Below are 23,168 nucleotides of genomic sequence, written 5' to 3' on the forward strand. Positions count from 1 at the left end.
CAACTGAAATATTTTTAAAATATAATTGGATTGAAATACAAAAAAATAAAGTGCAAAAATCTATTAATCAAAAACAACACTTTGTTTAAGGAGAAGTAACATGCAGTGAAAACAAATATTAAATTTTAACTTTTAAACTTGAACTGAGTAAAAACTCTAAATATGTGATTGCACAGTAATGTTCACTTGTTTGAGGTTGAGGGTGATACTTGGTGGTGTCCCATCTTTTCCACAAGTTCATCAATGTTCGGGGTAAGGCTCTGAGCTGAAGAAATCCTCAGAATTGAGTGGAGGTGTTCAGCAGTAAGTCGACTTCTGTGTGATGTTTTGTTCAGGTTCATCAAAGAAAACAGTTGTTCACACAGGTATGTGCTGCCAAACATAGACAACGTTTGAGCAGCCTGGATGCGCAGCTGGGGCATTGTGCCGGGGAGGAAACGGGCGAACTCCGCAGCACCCACTGCCGCATATTTTGCCCTCAGTGCATCATTGCATTGGAGGTCAATCAACTCCATTTGGAGGTTTGGTGGTGAGCTTTCCACGTCAACAGCAAATGGGTTACCGAGCAGTTCCAACCTGCTTTTTTGTGCTTCAAAGTCAGCAAATCGGCGTCGAAAGTCAGCGGCAAGCATACCTATTTTATCAGCCAACTGTGTGCTCGGGAACGCACTGGTAGAGAGCTTCTCTTTCATGGTCTGGCAGCTGGGAAAGTGGCTCAAATTTTCTTTCCGCATCTGCGTCTCCCACAGAGTCAGTTTGGTTTTAAATGCCTTCACTGTACTGTACATATCAGAGATGACACGATCCCGACCCTGCAGCTGCAAGTTTATTGCATTCAGATGACTCGTAATGTCACACAGAAAAGCCATTTCACACAGAAACATTTCGTCTCGGAGTTGTGTTGTGTCTTTCCCTTTGCTGTCCAAGAACAGACAAATCTCCTCACGAAGCTCGAAACATCTTTGAAGCACCTTTCCCTGGCTTAGCCATCGCACCTCTGTGTGATAAGGCAAATCACCATGCTCCGTTTCTAACTCCGTCAGAAATGCCTTGAACTGGCGGTGATTCAAACCTTTGGCTCTGATAAAGTTAACTGTGCGCGTGATGATGCTCATTACATGCTCCATTTTCAAGGCTTTACCGCACAACGCTTCCTGGTGTATGATACAATGATAAGCTGTCAGCTCACCTGTCGCGTTTTCCTCTTGCATCTTTTCCCGTATCTTCGCCACCAGTCCGCTCCTGTGTCCACACATCGCAGGTGCTCCGTCGGTTGTCAAACCCACAAGTTTTTCCCAAGGCAGCTCCATCTCATTTACACATCTTGACACCTCTTCATACAAATCATGCCCCGTAGTTGTGCCATGCATAGGACGTAAAGCCAAAAACTCCTCTGTCACGCTTAGGTTGGAGTCCACTCCGCGGATGAAAATTGACAACTGGGCAATGTCAGAAATGTCGGTGCTCTCATCCACAGCCAAGGAATATGCAATAAAATCTTTTCCCTTTTTCACAAGCTGCTCTTTTAGATTGATGGACAACTGGTCTACTCTCTCGGCAATGGTGTTTCTGCTCAGACTCACATTTAAAAAGAGTTGCCTTTTTTCTGGGCAAACTTCGTCACAAACTTTAATCATGCAGTTTTTGATGAAATCCCCCTCCGTAAATGGCCGGGCTGATTTAGCGATCTCTGCTGCCAAAATAAAACTGGCCTTGACAGCAGCCTGGCCTTGTGATTTGGCTTTTTTGAACAGAGCCTGTCGAGATTTGAGGCCTCGTTTTAATTCCTCTGCCTTTTGTAGCCTTTGTTCCATGTCCATATTCTTGTTTTTGTCCGCGTGTTTCGTTTCATAATGTCGTCTCAGATTATACTCTTTCAGTACCGCCACACTTTCTCCACACAGAAGACACACAGGTTTTCCAGCTACCTTCGTGAACATATACTCCGACTCCCACCTTGTTTGAAACCCCCGGTTCTCAGTATCCACCTTCCGTTTTGCCATTTTTGATGGGTATCTGAAAGTTAATTTTACTGTGATGCTGACGACTGCTGTGCCAATAAATATTGAAATGAAGCAGCCTACTGCTCGGTGCGTCACCTTTGCATTGTGGGAAATGTAGTATTGGTGCGTGTAAAAGATCTGCGGGCTGCCGGCTTGCTGCGGGCCGGTTCTAATAATAAATCAAGATCATCCCAGGGGCCGTAAAAAACCTTCTTGCGGGCCGGATGTGGCCCGCGGGCCTTGACTCTGACATATGTGGTCTAAGCCAACCCTGTCTGTTTCACCCCACCAACCCATCTATGAACCGTGGACTAGTGTTGTATTCCTTTAGTGAGATTTAACAGCATTATTACAAGCAGTCTGCGGTAACACATTTCTATCCAGTGTTTTCACTTTAGTTGAAACTTTGAGTCCAATGCCTGGTCCATAACTACAGACAAACACACAATAAACAAGGTGCTTTTCCCACATGTCAACACATAATTGGCTTCTCTTGGAAAAGAGTCACACTTCTTTTTATGTTATTAAGACTGAGGCCCAATTTTCCATGGGGGTTTAAGATTTCTGTTGTTTCTATTGGGGTCAAAATATCAACAATTCCGGAGGGATTGTAATTACGTCAGCTCTTGTTAATTATGCTAGCTCATACGTAGTTACGCTAGCTCATACGTAGTTACGCTAGCTCATACGTAGTTACGCTAGCTCATACGTGTTTACGCTAGCTCATGATCGTCATCATTTGTCACTATCTTTTCCATAAACTTCCTGAAAACATGGTCTATAACTCAGGTATTGACCTTAATTGTTTACGTTTGATGTGAAGCTTCTACAGTGCAATACAGTGTCCATATTAGGACAGCCTCAATCTGAGGCCTAATATGGCCACCGTATAGGCAAACTGTTCATATGGGGGTAATTCTGACCAAAGGTAGTGTAAATGGAACATAATTTCCTTTTAATGCACTTCTTGCCATGCGTATTTTGACCTTGAACTTAAAGTGGAACTGATAGCGTTTTAGCAACATTAAATATGATTGAAATCTGTTCACATACACCCTCAGGAAGAATATGATGTCTTTTTTTTATACAAGCGAGCACTTAGATATTGTCCTTTTCATGTTTTCATAAGTTCATAGAATGTTTGGGAATGACAGAGTAAGGCATTAGTGAAAATATTATAGCACTATTGAGTGGGAATGAGGATGTGCGTTTGGACAATTCATAGACACTGCAGTAAATAAAATTGCCGTAGCCAATCAGAGCTACAATAGGCCTATATGCAAATAAGCCCTTTGCCACACAGGCCTGCCATCTTTGACTTTAAAATGGACTGTGTGTTTACAGGCACTATTTAAAAATATATATATATTATTTAACTTTTATTTAACTAAGCAAGTCAGTTAAGAACAAATTCTTATTTACAATGACGGCCTAATTTTTACATTGACATGACTCCTCTTTATGATGGCCTACCCCGGCCAAACTTCTGAGGACCCATGCCAAATCATTTCAGTCTCCTGAAGGGAACAGGGGTTGTCATGTCCTCTTTACAAATGTCTTGGTGTGTTTGGACTATGATAGTTTGTTGGTGATGTGGACACCAAGGAACTTGAAGCTCTCAACCTGCTCCACCACAGACCGGTCGATGAAAATGGGGGGGTGCTCGGCTCTCTTTTTCCTGTAGTCCACGATCATCTCCTTTGTCTTGATAACATTTAGGGAGAGGTCGTTGTCCTGGCACCACACGGCCAGGTCTCTGAGCTCCTCCCTACAGGCTATCTCTGAGCTCCTCCCTACAGGCTGTCTCTGAGCTCCTCCCTACAGGCTGTCTCTGAGCTCCTCCCTACAGGCTGTCTCTGAGCTCCTCCCTACAGGCTGTCTCTAAGCTCCTCCCTACAGGCTGTCTCTGAGCTCCTCCCTACAGGCTGTCTCTGAGCTCCTCCCTACAGGCTGTCTCTGAGCTCCTCCCTACAGGCTGTCTCTGAGCTCCTCCCTACAAGCTGTCTCTGAGCTCCTCCCTACAGGCTGTCTCTGAGCTCCTCCCTACAGGCTGTCTCTGAGCTCCTCCCTACAGGCTGTCTCTGAGCTCCTCCCTACAGGCTGTCTCGTCGTTGTCAGTGATCAGTGCTACCACCAGTGTGTTATGACTTTAGTGTTAGTTTACTGTCGATTTGTAGCCTACATTTTGCATCATTCCATTCTGTTGACCTTTCTTTCCTCTGTCACGTCAGTGTAGTTGTTCCTGAGGATCGCTAGCATTACTGGAACATACTAGGCTAACGTTGTGTAGTAAACATGCAGTCTATTTTAATCATTATGGAACTCAGAGATGAACTCAGTTTAAACCTGGAGCCTGCCACATGTCATACAATCATCCATGATTAATGAGGATTAGGGTAGATTTCTAGCACTTTTTCCACCTTCCAATATTTCAGGGATTGAAATTCATCAATATATTTAGTGTGCAAAGGCTCTCCTGTTTTTTTATGATTCATACATAGTTTCCTAACCCAAAAAATGTGCCTAAATAAACTACAAGATCAGAGTATTTATTAAATCTACCAATTGGTGCTGAAACGGAGACCAATATGCATATATTTAGATAACTTTCTTTCATTGATCCCTATATTCTGAACCTGTTCTCTCAATGTATTCTCCTGAGACTGTCAACACAATTCTAATTAAAGGTGCACCGTATTTAAACGGAGAGCTTAATAAGATACCTTTACTGAAAACCGTATTGAATGACAAATCCACGAGAAAATCTGTTAGCCAGCAAGTAGGAGGGTTTTCAGCTGTTGAAGTACATTATTCTGTGTGCTCAAGGTAGCCACCCCTGTAGAGCACATTACCTGCCTGCCAGTACATCATTTGGGACGGATCCTGCCGGAACAGGATTCGGCAACTCTCCGTTTTGGACCGTTTCATTCCGGACACCCATTTGCCAGGATCCAGCATGAAAAATAATGTTCACTCTTCGCTTTTATTATAATTTTTTACATTGCAATTAGAGAACTTTGACTCCTCTTTAATTCTCCTGCCCCCTAAAGAAAACCTAATGTGAAAATATGCCTGATATTCTAATAATTGATTCACGTGGGGCCGGCCCGGGTATATGGTTTGTGCAACATTGTAGCCTATATAGACCAACGTGTGGCCATTGCTGTGGTGAGAGAAAGAAGTGTGCCTGTATCTCTCACAGAACTACTGTAACATTTGATTCACTTTCTATGATCTCTCTCCCTCTCTCTGAGCTGATAGAGACGAGCCTTCAACTCTCATCTCTACAGTGTTGCACTTCATCATTTATTTCCTTATAGAATCATAGCCGCGGGAAGTGTCCTGGAGGTGCCACACCCCTGATAAATTTATATACATTTGCCAAAGTTATAGAATTACTGCTGTCTGTTCAGAAATAAATTAAATCATTCTGAATACTACACCTGGAGTGAGCCTATATTTAGTCATAGAGGATCAATAGCTTCTTTTTAAAAATAGCCTAGCTGTGGATTGTGCGTAGCCCAATCACAAGGAATGCTCACAGTTGGGCAAGCGTGGCAAATCTGTCAGTGAATAGCATGCAGCTAAAACAGGCCTTTCGCAATCGCGGGAAAACACAGATTGAAAAGCAAATGGCTCCTGCTGAAATGAGAATAATCTAATCTGTCTGTAGGCTACCAAGTTATAGACCTATTCAGAGAACATCATTGTTTTACAAAGAAAAACAAGAGAGATAAGCTTTTGGCAGGAGCGCATTAGCCATGGCTGGTGAGTGAGCTGTGCATCATTGGGTGAGTCAGTGAAACTGGAAAGCTTTTTTAGGACTATAATTTCCTCTTCATATTGTACAATGTGTTTGTCTCCGTATAACTAGGTTTAGGCAATTGATGGATTCAAGACAAGGTAGTTTTTATTTATCTCAGATTCTCAGTTTGTCAGTATCAAGTAGCCTGTCATTTCAATCATTTGTGAGGTATTAAAAATATTCTACTAGTCTCCAATAATCTAAAACGATGTAGTATTGCATGAAATTAGTTTATAAAAGCAAAACAAACAAACAAATCCTTTGCAACTTCTGCAAGTGCCTCTACTCTGCTGCTCTATACCAGTACGCAAAAGTGTTGATAAACGCATGCCATGCTTTATTATAAAGGGGATTTTTGTTTTATGCGTTTCGGTACCTCAGAGCCCCCCTGGGTCAACCCCGTCTCAAGCTAATTTTTTGTTCCGGCACCTCCCAATTTCCAAATTAAGCGCTGGCGCCTGCATTAGGTAAGTCTGAAAACCCACTACTGAGAAGTAGGTAGGAAAGACATACATTTCCTAAGTCTGAATCAGGCCCATAGTGCATCTTGTGGTCAAGAATTTATAATAATGTGCATTGTTTTCTCTCCCTATTAACGTTCTACAGATCTGTATACCACCATCAATAGACACATTTAAAGGATAAAACATTTTACGTTCACATGTTTGATGAAGATGCTCACAGGCATACTTTGTTTTGTAAGTACACATATCTGTCTGTCCTTATCCTACCTCATTTGCCCACACTGTACATGAACGTTTGTTTTTCTATTGTGTTATTGACTGTATGTTTGTTTGCTCCATGTGTAACTCTGTGTTGTTGTTTGTGTCGCACTGCTTTGCTTTATCTTGGCCAGGTCGTAGTTGTAAATGAGAACTTGTTCTCAACTAGCCTACCTAGTTAAATAAAGGTGTTTTGGCCTACCTGGTTAAATAAAGGTGTTCTGGTCTACCTGGTTAAATAAAGGTGTTCTGGCCTACCTGGTTAAATAAAGGTGTTCTGGCCTACCTGGTTAAATAAAGGTGTTCTGGTCTACCTGGTTAAATAAAGGTGTTTTGGCCTACCTGGTTAAATAAAGGTGTTCTGGTCTACCTGGTTAAATAAAGGTGTTCTGGCCTACCTGGTTAAATAAAGTTGTTCTGGCCTACCTGATTAAATAAAGGTGTTCTGGCCTACCTGGTTAAATAAAGGTGTTCTGGCCTACCTGGTTAAATAAAGGTGTTCTGGCCTACCTGGTTAAATAAAGTTGTTCTCAACTAGCCTACCTGGTTAAATAAAGGGGAAATAAAAAGTGTATTGCTGATGTTGTGTGTGTATGAAAGCAGGAGGAAGGAGGTGAGAATATAACAGAGCCAGTGAAGAAGAGGAGGAGCAGGAGGAAGAGCAGGAGGTGAAGGAGGACAAGCAGGTGGAGCAGGAGGAGGAAGAAGAGTTAGTGGGGGAGGATGTTTACTCACTCTGCATACAGAGTCCGTCCGTACAGTTCTGGGACTGTAGGACCATACCATCGCAGTCCTTGCCTCCATTTTTGGGTGCAGGGGCATTGCATTCTCTCCTGCGCCAGTGAGTGCACTCTGTACCACAAGTAGACCACTTACTCCACTCTGTCCACAACCCGTCAACTGTAGGGGAGAGTGAGAGATACAGGGTTCACTGGGATACAATATCAACACAGTTGATCTGGCTCTGAAGGTAAAATACAGAACAATACAATACAGAACAATACAATACAGAACAATGCAATATAGTACAGTACAGAGTTAAATGGAGTAGTATAGTATAAAACAGAATATATTATAATATACTATAGAACACAACAAAGTAGACTAGAACACAATACAACAGAATAGAACAGAGTAGACTAGAACACAACACAACAGAATAGAACAGAGTAGACTAGAACACAACACAACAGAATAGAACAGAGTAGACTAGAACACAACACAACAGAATAGAACAGAGTAGACTAGAACACAACAGAATAGAACAGAGTAGACTAGAACACAACACAACAGAATAGAACAGAGTAGACTAGAACACAACAGAATAGAACAGAGTAGACTAGAACAGAACACAACAGTATAGAACAGAGTAGACTAGAACAGAACACAACAGAATATAACAGAGTAGACTAGAACAGAACACAACAGAATAGAACAGAGTAGACTAGAACATAAAACAACAGAATAGAACAGAGTAGACTAGAACATAACACAACAGAATAGAACAGAGTAGACTAGAACAGAACACAACAGTATAGACTAGGACAAAACACAACAGTATAGAACAGAGTAGACTAGAACAGAACACAACAGAATAGAACAGAGTAGACTAGAACAGAACACAACAGAATAGAACAGAGTAGACTAGAACACAACACAACAGAATAGAACAGAGTAGACTAGAACACAACACAACAGAATAGAACAGAGTAGACTAGAACAGAACACAACAGTATAGACTAGGACAAAACACAACAGTATGCATGTCCATACCAGTGCAGAGGGAGGTGCAGGCCAGCTTCTGGGTTGCCTGTCCATCACAGGGGGCTCCTCCGTTGAGCGGGGCGGGATTGGTACAGCTGCGGGTACGCTTTTGGTAACCACGGCCACAGCGACTGTTACACACTGACCACTCTGTCCATGTCGACCAGCCGCCGTTCACTATGGTAACAGAGAACGGAGAGAATAAACGTCTACGCACACACAAAAAAGTTTGAATCTCCTCTTATATTTGAATCTTGGTCCCATTTTTTAAAAATAGTTGAAGTGTGATCCGAGGGATATGTCAGTACAGGCAGGGCTAAAAGTACATTTCTGTTCTTCCCGGTACGGGACCTCCTACAGTGGGGTCCAAAATGATTCACACCCTTGATAAATATGAGCAATAATGACTGTATAAAATCAATAAAATACTGAGCTACATTGTATCCTCAAAAATATAGGGACGGTATTATTTTATACTAATAATTTTGCTCAGAGAAAGAGATTTTGGGTCAAAATTATAGTCAAAATGATTGACACCCCTAAAGATACTTGGAAATAAAGTAGCCAAAAGTGTAGTATTTGTTCCCATATTCCTAACAAACTGCAAATGCATCCAACCAATGTGTAGAGTCACTAGCTTAATGTAGGTAGTCCTTACATCATAATGTAGAATTATGGTACCAAATACTAATACAATTTTCCATTTTTTAAGCATACAATACAGCTAAGTATTAGAATTATTTATTTTACATACATTATTGCTAATCTTTATGAACGCTGTCAATCATTTCAAACCCCACTGTAAGTGTGCATGCACAATTTTTTATGGTCTTGTGGCTCTGGAGGAGGCAAGCCCTCTTGCCGCGCCCTTCCAACACCTTTCCTGGACTTTTGGGAGGTTAATGGAGCCCAGCTGAGGGTAAAAAGTAAATCAAGTGTGTGATTGGCTGGACAATCAGCCCAACAGTTGATTAGGCTGCTGCTGCTGCTCTCATTTGATGGAGAGGATTGGAGACAGCAGCAGATAGGTTGTTATTAAAAGTTATGCCTAAAGTTTCTTATTTGTAAGCAGTTCTGTTGGTCAATTATGAAATACAACTTAAGTTTGACCTCACTGACCCTGAGACCAACGGTTTCTCCCCTTGCTCTGTCACAGGGTCTAATAATGAAGACGTCATATCATATAACCTTAAATGTATTATCTTTTAACGGGGCAAGAACACCACCAACCAGGCATGTTGTTTTCATCTGATTGGCAGGGATGTTTTAAAGCAACATTCCTGCAGTTCTACACATTTTGCAATGGCTTAAGCCGTGTACTTGTGCTACCTGAGTGAATCAAAATATAACACAATCCATTGGGACCCAATGCCATGAATGTATAGATTCTCCCTGACTGTCTAGTTTTATTCTGGTGGTTGCTAGTTCTCAGAATGATATTGTTTTAAAATGTATAGCTCCAATATATTTTCTATATAATGTATATCTGGTTTTAGTTTATACTGAAAACGTTATAACATCCTGAAAAGTTTTTTTTTTTTTTTGGAGCGTCAGACACAATTTAGCAGCGGTGGCCCGCATCTACTAAATAAACGTAGGGGAAACACTTGATGAATGGAAAGAGTCTATTGAAACACGAAAGAGTAATGACATTTGCCAATTGTCATTAGGTATATACTACCGTTCAAACGTTTGGGGTCACATAGAAATGTCCTTGTTTTTGAAAGAAAAGCATATTTTTCGGTCCATTAAAATAACATACATTTGATCAGAAATAAAGTGTAGACATTGTTAATGTTGTAAATGACCATTGTAGCTGGAAACAGCTGATTTTTTATGGAATATCTGAATAGGCGTACAGAGGCCCATTATAAGCAACCATCACTCCTGTGTTCCAATGGCACGTTGTGTTAGCTAATCCAAGTTTATCATTTTAAAAGACTAGTAATGTTAACACAGCTGAAAACTGTTGTGCTAATTAAAGAAGCATACAACTGACCTTCTTTAGACTAGTCTCTGGAGCATCAGCATTTGTGGGTTCGATTACAGGCTCAAAATGGCCAGAAAAATATAACTCAATTCTGAAACGCATCAGTCTATTATTGTTCTGAGAAATGAAGGCTATTCCATGTGAGAAATTGCCAAGAAAATTAAGATCTCTGTGTACACTCTGTGTACTACTCCCTTCACAGAACAGTGAAAACGGGCTTTAACCAGAATAGAAAGAGGAGTGGGAGGCCCCGGTGCACAACTGAGCAAGAGGACAAGTACATTAGAGTGTCTAGTTTGAGAAACAGACGCCTCACAAGTCCTCAACTGGCAGTTTCATTAAATAGTACCAGCAAAACACCAGTCTCAACGTCAACAGTGAAGAGGTGACTCTGGGATGCCGCCATATAGGCAGAGTTGAACAGAAAAAGCCATATCTCAGACTGGCCAATAAAAATAAAAGATTAAGATGGACAAAAGAACACAGAAACTGGACAGAGGAACTGTGCCTAGAAGGCAGTGAACAGTGAAGAGGTGACTCCTGGATGCCTGCCTACCCTTATTGGCCAACGTGCAATCTTTGGAAAACAAACTGGACAATCTACGATTAAGACTATCCTGCCAATGGGACATTAAAAACTGTAATATCTTATGTTTCACTGAAACTTGGCTGAACGACGACACGGATAATATAGAGCTGGCTGGCTTTTCCATTTTTTCAGCAGGACAGAACAGCTACAGCTGGTAAGATGAGGGGCGGGGGTGTGTGTCTATTTGTCAATAATGTCTGGTGAGCGATGTCAAATATTAAAGAAGTCTCGAGGGGTTGCTCGCCTGAGGTATAACCTCATGAAAAGCTGTAGACCACACTATCTACCAAGAGAGTTCACATCTATATTATTCGTAGCCGTCTATTTACCACCATAAACCAATGCTGGTACTAATACTGCACTCTACCAGCTGTATAAGGTCATAAGCAAACAAGGAAAATGCTCATCCAGAAGCGGTGCTCCTAGTGGCCGGGGACTTTAATGCAGGCAGACTTAAATCAGTTCTACCTCGTTTCTACCAGCATGTCACATGAAAAAGACAATTCTAGACCCCTTTTACTCCACACACAAAGATGTGTACAAAGCTCTCCCTCGCCCTCCATTTGGCAAATCTGACCATAATTATATCCTACTGATTCCTGCTTACAAGCAAAAACTAAAGCAGGAAGTATCAGTGACTCGCTCAATACAGAAGTGGTCAGATGACGCGGATGCTACGATACAGGACTGTTTTGCTAGCACAGACTGGAATATGTTCCGTGATTCATCCAATGGCATTGAGGAGTATACCACCTCAGTCACCGGTTTCATCAATAAGTGCATCGACAACGTCATCCCCACAGTGACCGTATGTCCATTTCCCAACATCCGCACCGAGCTAAAGGCTAGAGATGCCGCTTTCAAGGACCGGGACACTAATCAGGACATTTATAAGAAATCCCCCTATGCCGTCAGACTAACCATCAAACAGGTAAAGCGACAATACAGGACTAAGACTGAATCCTACTACACCAGCTCTGACGCTCATCGGATGTGGCAGGGCTTGAAACTATTCCGGAATACAAAGGGAAACCCAGCCACGAGCTGTCCAGTGACACGAGACTACCAGACGAGCTAAATGCCTTTTATGCTTGCTTTGAGTCAAGCAACACTGAATCATGCATGAGAGCACCAGCTGTTCCAGATGACCGCGTGATCACGCTCTCCGTAGCCTATGTGAGAGCAAGACCTTTAAACAGGTCAACATTCACCAAGCTGCGGGGCCAGACGGATTATCAGGACGTGTACTCAAAGCAAGAGTGGACCAACTGGCAAGTGTCTTCACTGACATTTTCAACCTCTTCCTGACCGAGTCTGTAATACCTACATGTTTCAAACAGACCACCATAGTCCCAGTACCCAAGAACTCCAAGGTAACCTGCCTAAATGATTACCGCCTCGTAGCACTCACGTCGGTAGCCATGAAGTGCTTTGAAAGGCTGGTCATGGCTTACATCAACACCATTATGCCAGAAACACTAGACCCACACCTCCCCCTGCAACAGGATCCTGGACTTCCTGATGGGCCATCCGCAGGTGGTAAGGGTAGTCAACAACACATCTGCTATGCTGATCCTCAAGACTGGGGCCCCTTAGTGGTGCGTGCTTAGTCCCCTCCTGTACTCCCTGTTCACCCTTGACTGCGTGGCCAAGCACGACTCCAACACCCTCATTAAGTTTGCTGACGACACAACAGTGGTAGGCTTGAGCACCGACAAGGATGAGACAGCCTATAGGGAGGAGGTCAGAGAGCTGGCAGTGTGGTGCCAGGAATACAACCTCTCTCTCAATGTGAGCAAGACAAAGGAGCTGACCGTGGACTATAAGAAAAGGGGGGCCGAACAGGCCCCCATTAACATCGATTGGACTGAAGTGGAGCGGGTCTAGGGTTTCAAGTTCCTTGGTGTCCACATCACCAACAAACTATCATGGTCCAAAAACAAAAAGACAATTGTGAAGAGGGCACGACAACACCTTTTACCCCTCAGGAGACTGAAAAGATTTGGCATGGGTCCCCAGATCCTCAAAAACTTCTACAGCTTAACCATCGAGAGCATCCTGACCGGTTGCATTTCCACCTGGTATGGCAACTGCTCGGCATCTGACCTTGAGGCGCTACAGAGGGTAATGCGTACGGCCCAGTACATCACTGGGGCCAAGCTCCCTGACACCCAGGACCTATATACTAGGCAGGCCCACAAAATTGTCAAAGACTGCAGTCACCCAAGTCAAAGACTGTTCTCTCTGCTACCGCATGTGGTACCGGAGTGCCAAGTCTAGGACCAAAAGGCTCCTTAACAGCTTCTACCCCCAAGCCATAAGACTGCTGAACAACTCAAGTAATCAAACGGCTGTCTGGACTATTTACATTGACCCTATATACCCTCTGTATATAGTCTCCACGTTGACCAGGTACCCCAGGTACCCCCTGTAATATAGTCTCCACGATGACCAGGTACCCTCTGTATATAGTCTCCACGTTGACCAGGTACCCCCTGTATATAGTCTCCACGTTGACCAGGTACCCTCTGTATATAGTCTCCACGTTGACCAGGTACCCCCTGTAATATAGTCTCCACGTTGACCAGGTACCCCCTGTATATAGTCTCCACGTTGACCAGGTACCCCCTGTAATATAGTCTCCACGTTGACCAGGTACCCCCTGTAATATAGTCTCCACGTTGACCAGGTACCCCCTGTATATAGTCTCCACGTTGACCAGGTACCCCCTGTAATATAGTCTCCACGTTGACCAGGTACCCCCTGTAATATAGTCTCCACGTTGACCAGGTACCCCCTGTATATAGTCTCCACGTTGACCAGGTACCCCCTGTATATAGTCTCCACGTTGACCAGGTACCCCCTGTATATAGTCTCCACGTTGACCAGGTACCCCCTGTATATAGTCTCCACGTTGACCAGGTACCCCCTGTATAGAACCTTGTTGTTGTTATGTACATTTATTGTGTTACTTTTTTGATTGATTAGACTTTTAACTTTAGTTTATTTTGTAAATATTTTCTTAACTCTATTTCTTGCACTGCATTGTTGGTTAAGGGCTTGTAAGTAAGCATTTCACAGTAAGGTTTACACCTGTTGTATTCGGCGCATGACACAAATACAATTTGATTTGATTTGTGTGCCCATGCAGGTGTGTGTTTGTTTACGCTCACATGGAACAGTGTTTGGTACAGTATTTGATATTTGGGAGGATTTAAGGATTAATCATGTGAAGAAACTCTCCCTCTCCCCATTTTGTCAAAAAGCCTTCTCTCATTTCTATCCCTTCATTTGCAGTGTCAAAGACAGAAAGAGAGAGCGAGGGAGAGAGGGAACATTGGAGACGGAGAGAGAGGGAGAGAGGGAACACTGGAGACGGAGAGAGAGGGAGAGAGGGAACACTGGAGACGGAGAGAGAGGGAGAGAGAGAGAGAGGGAGGGAACACTGGAGACGGAGAGAGAGGGAGAGAGAGAGAGCGAGAGAGAGAGAGAGAGAGAGAGAGAGAGAGGGAACATTGGAGACGGAGAGAGAGGGAGAGAGAGAGAGAGCGAGGGAGAGAGGGAACACTGGAGACGGAGAGAGAGGGAGAGAGAGAGAGAGGGAGAGAGGGAACATTGGAGACGGAGAGAGAGGGAGAGAGAGAGAGGGAACACTGGGGATGGAGAGAGAGGGAGAGAGAGAGAGAGGGAGAGAGGGGACATTGGAGATGGAGAGAGAGGGAGAGAGAGAGGGAACACTGGAGACGGAGAGAGAGGGAGAGAGAGAGAGGGAACACTGGAGACGGAGAGAGAGGGAGAGAGAGAGAGAGGGAGAGAGGGAACACTGGAGACGGAGAGAGAGAGAGAGAGGGAGAGAGAGAGAGAGGGAGAGAGGGAACACTGGAGACGAGAGAGGGAGAGAGAGAGAGAGAGGGAGAGAGGGAACACTGGAGACGGAGAGAGGGAGAGAGAGAGAGCGAGGGAGAGAGGGAACACTGGAGACGAAGAACAGGGTGGATTCCAACAAAGTCATCAGAAGCTGAGCAGACATCAAAGCTTCCTCCGTTACTCCCCCTCTCATTTCTAACGGCGATAATGACTGTTTAAACGCGCGGCAGCTCAGGAGTCCCACACCTATTACATGCACACAAGCACGCGCGCACACGAACCCGCAGAAACACACACACGCACCCTGATGCTTTCCGATGTGTTTGTCTTCACTCCACTATCCCTACAGCACTCATTAGTTAGCAGTGCATCCTCAGACTCTGCAGCAACAAACTCTCCTTCCCACTGCTATAATAACCCCCATCACACTATTTCAGTTCTCAGAAAATGCAGAGTAAACAGAGTCAACACAATCCGGCGCTGGGTTGAGCACCACATGGACAACAATTCCAACGTGACAAAAGCCCCACAGGAGAGAGCGGCTTGACAAAGACTTAATTAACATTTAGCAGATACTTTCAGCCAAAGCAACTTGTAGTCATGGTTACATACATGTTTTGGTATGGGTTACCCCAGTGGGAATCAAACCCACAACCTTTGGCTTTGCCAGTGCCACACTCTACCAACTGAGCCACATAGGACCTTAAAAATTCTCCTTTCATACAAATATTAAATGTGTATTCATGTTTAGCTGAATAGTTCATTCTGTTGGTTTTCAATGAATGTGTCTGTCAGTAGGAAATAAAATACAAACCAAAGTGTTCTCTATTTAAGGGGCAATCTGAAATTGGTGAATCCATTTTTGGAATTTCAAATTGTTGATATATTGCCATTGATTCTTGAAGAATATAACTTTTCTCCAGCCCCATCCCTCAGCTGTTTAAACCAGTGGTGCGGTGACAGCTGTGGTGTCAGTAGTGGTGTGGTGCGGTGACAGCTGTGGTGTCAGTAGTGGTGTGGTGCGGTGACAGCTGTGGTGTCAGTAGTGGTGTGGTGCGGTGACAGCTGTGGTGTCAGTAGTGGTGTGGTGCGGTGACAGCTGTGGTGTCAGCAGTGGTGTGGTGCGGTGACAGCTGTGGTGTCAGTAGTGGTGTGGTGCGGTGACAGCTGTGGTGTCAGCAGTGGTGTGGTGCGGTGACAGCTGTGGTGTCAGTAGTGGTGTGGTGCGGTGACAGCTGTGGTGTCAGTAGTGGTGTGGTGCGGTGACAGCTGTGGTGTCAGCAGTGGTGTGGTGCGGTGACAGCTGTGGTGTCAGTGTGGTGTGGTGACAGCTGTGGTGTCAGTGTGGTGTGGTGCGGTGACAGCTGTGGTGTCAGTAGTGGTGTGGTGCGGTGACAGCTGTGGTGTGGTGCGGTGACAGCTGTGGTGTCAGCAGTGGTGTGGTGCGGTGACAGCTGTGGTGTCAGTAGTGGTGTGCTGTGGTGTCAGCAGTGGTGTGGTGCGGTGACAGCTGTGGTGTCAGCAGTGGTGTGGTGCGGTGACAGCTGTGGTGTTGGTAGAGGTGTGGTGCGGTGACCGCTGTGGTGTCAGTAGTGGTGTGCTGTGGTGTCAGCAGTGGTGTGCTGTGGTGTCAGTAGTGGTGTGCTGTGGTGTCAGTAGTGGTGTGCTGTGGTGTCAGTAGTGGTGTGCTGTGGTGTCAACAGTGGTGTGGTGCGGTGACAGCTGTGGTGCCAGTAGTGGTGTGGTGCGGTGACAGCTGTGGTGTCAGTAGTGGTGTGGTGCGGTGACAGCTGTGGTGTCAGTAGTGGTGTGGTGCGGTGACAGCTGTGGTGTGGTGCGGTGACAGCTGTGGTGTCAGCAGTGGTGTGGTGCGGTGACAGCTGTGGTGTTATTTGAATTGTTGTTGTAGTTGAGGGGCCTGCAGTGAAGCACGTGTTGAGCCCGATGTCTGGTAGAAATGGGAAATGAAAAAAGCTCTCTGAACTGGTGCTGGTCCTCTGAAAAAAAGTCCTCTGAGAATAACAGAGAGAAGATGTTCAATATGCTCCTGTAAAGTGATGGTGGTGTTGTGGGTAAAACACATAGGTCATGAAGATATTCTTCTCTATGCAGATACAACCTGACGTTTTGGATACATTCAGTCACTATGGCTACGGCCCTCATTCACTACTTCCCACAAATCTAAAACCATTTGATTGGTAGAGGCATGGGCTAGTGGGAGTTTCCTCCACATTTCTTATACCAGTCATTTCCTTTCATATCAGGGAAGGAAAGTAAGAAAAAACCACTCTTTGTGAGGAATGAGAGATAATTGGGACAAAGACATGGTTCTTCATTGTGGACCCTGGGCTTGTGTGCTCAGACATTTGGAACACACACACACACAGGCTCGTTTAGGATCTGGTCCGGGATCGGTGGGTTTTAATTGGTGAGGGTCAGGTGGGAACATTAGGCATGTTACAGAGAGCATGTTGGCTGGATGAGCAGGCTCATTACATTGAGCAGAGGGAGGTTTTCTTGGCTAATCGTGCTGATTAGGGGGAAAGCGTGCTATGGTTGACTGACGATGAGTGTTGTTTATGGTTATGGGGAAATGTACAGTAATTGGTTTGTCAGTTTATCGGTTGGTCTGTGTTCGGCATTGTGGACAGGTATGACTGTCTGGGTGATAAATAGCATAGTATCATCTCAAATGGCACCCTATTCCATTTATAGTGCACTACAGATGTAGGATCCTATTTTGAGCCAGTTTACTACAGCAAGAAAATAATGCTGCAGCAACAGGAAATGTGAAACATTATGTGGACTATAATTAATGGGCATTATTGTAGGGTTGTCTGAAATTTAAAAGTGGAAATTACAAACCTCAAATACAAGTTTAAAATGTTCAGCATTGCAGTCAAGGTCTCTGGCAACAGGGTGATCAAATTAAGACCCTACATCTGTATGTAGGGAATCGGCTGTCATCTGGGACACAGACCATGTCTCTGTGTTACAGAATGATGATCTGGTTATGTTGAGTGATAGTGGTTTGGTAAAGATGACTGTCTATGTTATGGAGAAGGAGGCCTATTCAAAATGGCGCCGGAGGAGATGGCAGCCGCTTTACGGTCTCCTAACCAATTGTGTTATTAAGTGGGGGGTATTCGCGGTATTTGCAAATGATTTTGTACATAATGTTTCTGCAACCGTATCTTGGGATGGGAGAGAAGGATGCTAAGATTGAGGATCAATGAGGTAGAGTTGATTAGAGCTGAGGCCATGTACTGTAGATCAGGACCCATAATCAAAAACGTAGGAATGCTGATCTAGGATCAGGTCCTCCCCCTGCCCATATTATCTTATGTATTATCATCTAAAAGGGAAAACTGATCCTAGATCAGCATTCCCACTCTGATATGCTTGATACACACAGGCTCAGGTGTAGACACAGTCTACTGACCATACAACAGGTGTCTATAGAGACACAGTCTACTCACCATACAACAGGTGTCTATAGAGACACAGTCTACTCACCATAGACAATAACAGTAGCAGTAGTACTTCTCCTCTTGGCAACAATGTTCTTGGCCACGCACGTATAGTTGGCCGTGTCCGACAGTCTGGCCTGCTTTATAATCAGGTTGTGGTCAATGGTGATGTAGAAATTACGGTCATCAGCCGGGTCAATGATCTCCTCGTTCTTCAACCACTCAACCTGAGATGGACACAAGGAGAAAACTGTGTGAGGAGGGAAGGAAGGAGGGAGGGAGGTAAGATCCAGGTGAAAGAGAGGACAGGAGGAAGCTAGCTTCATTTATGATACTAATCACATTTCCTGAATGCCATAGTTACTGCCACAAGTTCTCGTAAATCGAACCTGTCAAAGGGTTTACGGCATGCACCGTAAATGTCAAGACCTATCAAATGTACTGTTTTTTTTTTATTTCCCTTTCACATCAGGGAAATGGAATTTTCAGACATGGAAAGGGAGATTCTGTGTTTTTCTTAGGTTACCGTCACATGCTTTTCCTTATGAGTTCTGCTCTGATGGAAAATTCACAGCGCCTCCTTGCTCTCACTGGGAGCAGTGTCTGGCCTGACTTGCATGGTGGCTCCTTGGGAATGAATTCTATCAACACTGACAATGCAGCTGTATGGGAAAAGGACAAGGACATGCCAGAAACAACAACAACATACAGACGTACAGACAAAGAGACATGCTTTCTGTATGAAGCTGTATGATCAAAATGACGTTGAAAATCATAATCAAGTCCAGTCCAAGCAGCTATAGGATCAGACTATTGAATGTTAAGGATGAGTTCAGAGTTCATAACCTTCCCATCTACCTCAGAAGTAGGTGTGAGGGAGTCATTATTTTGGGTGTGGAACTGTGTGAAGGAGATAGCTTATTAGCCCTCATCGGGAATAGAAGTGTCTGCTTTTAACTGTCTGTCTCACACTAAAGGCTTGAAATGAAAGCTGAAAGAGCCAAGTGAAAATTCCAGCAGTGCTGAGCAAGACACACACACACACACACACACACACACACACACACACACACACACACACACACACACACACACACACACACAGAGAGAGAGAGAACCTCACGTAACCCAGAAACCAGACAGGGTAGCAAAGCTGACAAAATGCGCAGAGTATGATTCATACACGTAAATAGATGAGCACAGTGTATTGTAGCACTAACCCATGCTAACAGAGCAATGCTACGGTGTTCATAATAGACAGCCTAGCCCATGCTAACAGAGCAATGCTACGGTGTTCATAATAGACAGCCTAGCCCATGCTAACAGAGCAATGCTACGGTGTTCATAATATACAGCCTAACCCATGCTAACGCTACGGTGTTCATAATAGACAGCCTAACCCATGCTAACGCTACGGTGTTCATAATAGACAGCCTAACCCATGCTAATGCTACGGTGTTCATAATAGACAGCCATAATAGACAGCAATTTAGTTATTTATATTTACTTATCCTAATATGGACACTGTACAGTGCCACAAAGCTGTGGGAGCTGTGGCTGGCTGGCTGGCTGGCTGGCTGGCTGGCTGGCTGGCTGGCTGCCTGCCTGGCTGGCTGGCTGGCAGGCTGGCTGGCTGGCTGGCAGGCAGGCAGGCAGGCAGGCAAGCAGGCAAGCAGACAGGCAGGCAGGCAGGCAGGCAGGCAGGCAGGCAGGCAGGCAGGCAGGCAAGCAGGCAGGGGACAGGAGTCAGAGGCAGAGCAACTGATCTACAGGCTTTTGACTGAGACCCAGGCTTACTGAGACAGAGTCTGAGCTCTCTATAATACCCTAAACCACCTTTAGGTACGTTCGCTACCCGACATTGGAGCTAGGAGGAAAAAAGTTGGGTTATTTCTTTCCTTTTCATCAGCAACACTAAATCCCATATATTCTTCCTACTATATGGAGTGTATTTCAGGCAGGTGAAGCCAGAGAGCCATTTTAGTCAATATCAGTCTCATTTATTAATAATCATAATCTGATATATACATATATTTGTATAATCATCACAGCACGTCATTTAAATATGTGACTAATCATTTGATTACGCTGTAGGATTTTTAACGAGCGAAATATTGAAAGTCATTCAAATCATCTCGGGGGTTGTTTTCCAGTTTAAAACGGCTACTTTTTGGCATCACTACCGCAGACACAAATATCAACAAACGCCATAATGCAGGTGTGCATTTCACCCCGCTCCTTCATCAGTGCTCCAGGCTACTCCCCACTGTGCAAAATCAGCAAAACCCCTAGACCAAGCCGGCATCGGTTTGGAAAGTGTTCGTGTGAAGACCAAGGGGAGGTAGAAAAGAGACGAAAACCCAGTGGGGATACCACTTTGGAGATTAGTAATGAAAGCAGAGGGAGAGAGAGTGAGGGTGTGTTTATAGAATGGTTAATGCCTGCTAGCATGCTGAAGCCAAAGTTAAAGTCTTGCAATATAAGTAGGGCCAGTTGTTTTTATTTATTTATTTCCTTGACCGGAATTTCCAGCATTGACCATTTGGTTTGCTGCAGGTTGTTGGTTCGAATACCCGAGCCGACAAGGGGAAAAATCAGTCTGTGCCCTTGAGCAAGGCCTTATTTTTCCTCCTGGGGAGCTGTACCAACCATTTTAAAAATTAAAAACAGCATATTTTACTGCACCTATCCGGTGTATCTGACACGTCCCTTAATTGCCCCTAATTGATCATTTTTTTGCTTCAGAGTCCGTTGGAGAGGATCAGCTTGAGCAAAGAGAGGTGTATAATCACTGATCTACAAATAGTTTTCACTGCCAAATAGTCGGCTTTGTGTGATTAAGATTCACAGAGCTACGCCTTCTCTGGCTTAGGTTGATACCGCATCAAACACTCATTCACAACCAGTCAGTTAAAGAACATGTCCTACTATTTTCTACCTGCAGTAAACCTAGTGGATAATGCTGGAAACACCGGTCAAAGAAAACAACCAAAACAACTCCCCGGTATCATAATACACTGATACAAAACCAGACATCCTCTGCAGTATTTGTCTAGATAATGCCACAATACCACTACTGAATGGTCAAACAAAACGAACCTCAGAATAATTCAACACCATTGGTAACTCCCCGGCACCAAATGGTACAAACCTACGATTCTATCAACGAATCTCACAGAAATGAGTTGTAATTATTAATATGCACATTATTAGATCATTGTCATTTTAACAAGTCATTTCAAAGTCACTCCCTGCTATATAATGTACTGTTAAATAAGGGGTAATCAAACGCTGGTTTACAACAGCAGCACACAATTAAGCAACATTACTGTTCTTCAGTGAGATTCCAGAAAACATAACGATCATCTTTAGCTCTGAGATAATTGTTCCTTGATTCCTTACCAATGGACTTAGTGATTCCTTACCAATAGACTTAGTGATTCCTTACCATTAGACTAAGTGATTCCTTACCAATGGACTTAGTGATTCCTTACCAATAGACTTAGTGATTCCTTAGCAATAGACTTAGTGATTCATTACCAATAGACTTAGTGATTCCTTACCAATAGACTTAGTGATTCCTTACCAATGGACTTAGTGATTCCTTACCAATAGACTTAGTGATTCCTTACCAATAGACTTAGTGATTCCTTACCATTAGACTTAGTGATTCCTTACCAATGGACTTAGTGATTCCTTACCAATAGACTTAGTGATTCCTTACCATTAGACTTAGTGATTCCTTACCAATAGACTTAGTGATTCCTTACCATTAGACTAAGCGATTCATTACCATTAGACTAAGTGATTCCTTACCAATGGACTTAGTGATTCCTTACCAATAGACTTAGTGATTCCTTACCAATGGACTTAGTGATTCCTTACCAATAGACTTAGTGATTCCTTACCAATAGACTTAGTGATTCCTTACCATTAGTTCAGTGGTAAATTGTAGTCCTATCAATCCTAATACTCCCGGTATTATTATGAATGAATTTGAAGCGGGTGTCTTGATGTGGGCTAGGCTGAGCTGAGACAAAGAAAGCTCCTGTGGCAGAGGGAGGGATGGTTACAGTGTGTGTGTGTGTGTGTGTGTGTGTGTGTGTGTGTGTGTGTGTGTGTGTGTGTGTGTGTGTGTGTGTGTGTGTGTGTGTGTGTGTGTGTGTGTGTGTGTGTGTGCGTGTGTGCATGTGTGTGTCTGCGTGCGCGTCGGTGTGTGCATGTGTGTGTCTGCGTGCGCGTCGGTGTGTGTGTGTGTCTAGCCGTTAGTCACAGCTGGGGGATGGAGAGTGGTTTATTGGATCAGACCAGCCCCCCACTGAGACACAGAGTGTGTTATTCTAACCTCCTCTCTCCAGGACGCCCTGTCTTTCTCTGAGACACACACCGTTAAACACACCTCGAATGGCCCTGTGTACTTGGCCTGGTCCAGCCCGGACCATGGAAAGCCATTCTGTCATCTGTACATAGCGTTAGGCTATGACAGCCTAGTATAACATATCGGTTCAGTTAGAGCAGAAGACATGACACCACGAACCCTAGGAGATCACGGGGCAGAATAATGTAATGCTATCAAATATGCATTACGCTTTCATTCATACATTACATATCATTGGGAAGAGAACAGCACCTGACATTTCCAGATAGAACCCTCCAATGAAGCATAGAATCAATCATTCACCCCCATCAGCCTGTCTGTTGGTTTAACAGCGGTCCATTAACAATCTGCTTGACTGATAAACAACAGTCGAGGTGGTAGCTCCTTTCAATCATTGGACTGTTAATATCATGATTATTGTGCATTACCCGTGATTCGTTAAATGAGATAGGAATAATCCAATCCATAGGCTACGTTAACATCTCCACCTGCATAATAATAATAACAGCAACAAAGGTAGTCATGTCGCCAACTCAACCCCCCCTGAAACCCCACTGTGCCTTGATTGGTCACACACCAC

The 23,168-nt window shown here is 44.1% G+C and overlaps 1 protein-coding gene across 1 annotated transcript in view; it reads right to left on the minus strand.

The window, feature by feature from the left end:
* The window catches only part of LOC139410603 (unc-5 netrin receptor Ca), a 196,974-nt gene that overhangs the window by 77,728 nt on the left and 96,078 nt on the right, over positions 1-23,168 (minus strand). The window contains exons 5-7 of the mRNA XM_071155911.1: positions 18,257-18,437; positions 8,304-8,471; positions 7,266-7,430 (exon numbers count right to left, since the gene is read on the minus strand). Of these exons, the coding sequence (XP_071012012.1) occupies positions 7,266-7,430; positions 8,304-8,471; positions 18,257-18,437 (514 nt within the window). The remainder of the gene's footprint in view (positions 1-7,265; positions 7,431-8,303; positions 8,472-18,256; positions 18,438-23,168) is intronic.

This window comes from Oncorhynchus clarkii, chromosome 6, assembly GCF_045791955.1.
Source record: "Oncorhynchus clarkii lewisi isolate Uvic-CL-2024 chromosome 6, UVic_Ocla_1.0, whole genome shotgun sequence".
In the NCBI taxonomy this organism is placed as follows: domain Eukaryota; kingdom Metazoa; phylum Chordata; class Actinopteri; order Salmoniformes; family Salmonidae; genus Oncorhynchus; species Oncorhynchus clarkii.